The sequence below is a fragment of the Octopus bimaculoides genome, chromosome 17 (genome assembly GCF_001194135.2).
Source record: "Octopus bimaculoides isolate UCB-OBI-ISO-001 chromosome 17, ASM119413v2, whole genome shotgun sequence".
Taxonomy (NCBI): Eukaryota; Metazoa; Mollusca; class Cephalopoda; order Octopoda; family Octopodidae; genus Octopus; species Octopus bimaculoides.
Window position 1 is genome coordinate 43,379,840 of NC_068997.1, and position 2,283 is coordinate 43,382,122.

Sequence of the window (2,283 nt, forward strand, 5' to 3'; positions counted from 1 at the left end):
AAAAAAAAAAAAAAAAAAAAGTAAACAAATGATAAAATCGATACCAGATTTTCTTTATTCTTTTAAGGTTTTTATAATTTCTTTAAATCATAATCATCAAAATAAAATGGTAAAGGAAAAACACTTCAGAAATATTTTCTTTCAGTCTGCAACAAACAAACAAAAAAGAAGAATCATTTTTTCTAAATGCGTTATTATTATTTGCATAATATTTTGTTTCAATTTAAAAAAAAAAAGAACATGTTGGTTATATTCTAAATTCAATAGGATTGAATTGAAAACTGGCAATGAATAATACTTAGAAAGGAGTCTTTGAGTACTTGAGTTCAAGCAAGAAGACACCAAAAGATTCTTTTCCTTTCCTTTAACTTTCTTTCTCTCCTCTCTCTTTCTCTCATTTCTTCTTTCTCTTTCTCACTTCTAACCAATATATTTCTATTAGTTTTTTCTGCCATTATATTGACATTTATTTCTTTCCCCTACATAACAGTGAAGAAGTCAGGAAGTGGTAGCTGTAGTAGTAGTAGGTGGTGGTGAAGGTGGTGTCAGCGGTGCTATTTATTTGTTAATAGCAATTTTTTTTTCCCCATTTCTCTTGTATGAAGTATTCATACTGAATGATGTCATTCTACAAATGACAGCAGAAGAACACGTCCAACACAGCATACTGCTAGTGTAGGACCATTTGTGGAAACCCCACCTAGTTATTCATGCCTCCTCTCTCTCTCTCTCACTCTCTCTCTAATTACTGGCAATGCTCTTTGGTGAGCTATTTTAGTTAGGAAAGTATAACTGTTAGTACTTAACACTTTAATTAATTAATTACTTACACCATCCATCACTCTATTCCTCGTTCGTTTGTTCTGTTAAATACTCCTGCACATTTTTGCATTCCTAGTTAAATTAACTGATGGAGAAAAAATAATCAGATGAGATGGTCACAACTGGAATATTTTTGATAATAGTCTACTGGTTCAAGGCTGATCTAGTGAGATTAAGCAGCAATTAAGTATCCCTCAAATAATACTTTACTGTTTTAAAAAAGGGACGTTACAGTAGATAATGTGGCCCTTGGATTTTTTCCTTTTTCATTACTTAATGAGAAGAGTTAAAAGCATGTCACCTGGTAGTTGGAGTGTTACTCTCATGATCCCAAGGAAAATGATAAAACAAACAAATGGTAAAATAGACAATGCCATGATATGATTAACAATACCCTTCTCTTTTCTGGCATTGACTCTATTTTACAAATCAGTATGTAATGTCACTAAAATGTTTTGTTTTTTTCTCTTTTATTTTTCAGTTGGTAGCATTCATTTTGATTGGTGTAGCAGCTTATGGAAGAGCATCTGCTGTGGTTACCAGCTTGACGTTGGTTGGTAGTATCATAGCATGTGGTGTTTTCCTGTTTCTCATTGCAATCATTGGTTTTATCGGAGCTTTACGGCATCACCAAGTCCTGCTTTTTTTTGTATCCTTTCACTTAGCATGTCACACATGCACAAACATACAAAGCATGTTTTTTTTTTCTTTTTAAATACTTTAACCCTTTAGCATTTAAACCAGCCAGATCAGGCCCCTCACACCTTTCCTACAATATCAGTCAAAAAATAACCAATCACATTATTGTAATATTCAAGCTGCAAAATAATATATGATTAATTAAAAATATGAATGAATAAACATTACAACTGACTGAGTAATTTGAATGCTAACGGGTTGAAATTTCTTTTTCAGAAGTTAAAAATGGGAATTCATGGTTCCGAATCTATTTTGGCTGTACCCTAAATGACCTGAATGATATTGAAACTTACTTTATCCATCTAGTTATTCCAATTATTAGATATATTTTAGAACTTTTCCACAATACTAGCATGATAGGAACAGTTTTGACAAATTTTCTTTTTTGTATATTTTGGATCAAATAATTTTGCAGCCAGACTAATTTCTTACAGTTAACAGTAAAATATGAGTGATACTGGATGCTCAACTAGATAGACTGAGGCATGTTAAGTTATCTATTTCACACTCAAAAGCACAGTATGGTGCCTTTACTAAAGATCTGAACTTATTTGGTTAGTAATCCTGCACATTCAGAGCAATTGCACTTTTTATTTTCCATATCAGTATCTGTTATTAAGGTGCAGGCATGGTTGTGTGGTAAGAAGCTTGCTTCCCAACCACATGGTTCTGAGTTCAGTCCCACTGCGTGGCACCCTGGGAAAGTGTCTTCTACTATATTCCCGGGTTAGCCAAAGCCTTATGAGTGGATTTAGCAAACAG

At 33.0% G+C, this 2,283-nt stretch overlaps 1 protein-coding gene across 2 annotated transcripts in view; it reads left to right on the forward strand.

The window, feature by feature from the left end:
• Positions 1-2,283, forward strand: part of LOC106881683 (tetraspanin-13) — a 112,056-nt gene that overhangs the window by 53,830 nt on the left and 55,943 nt on the right. For both annotated transcript variants that reach the window (XM_014932148.2, XM_014932150.2), the window contains exon 2: positions 1,304-1,471. In XM_014932148.2, coding sequence (XP_014787634.1) covers positions 1,304-1,471 — 168 coding nt within the window. The remainder of the gene's footprint in view (positions 1-1,303; positions 1,472-2,283) is intronic.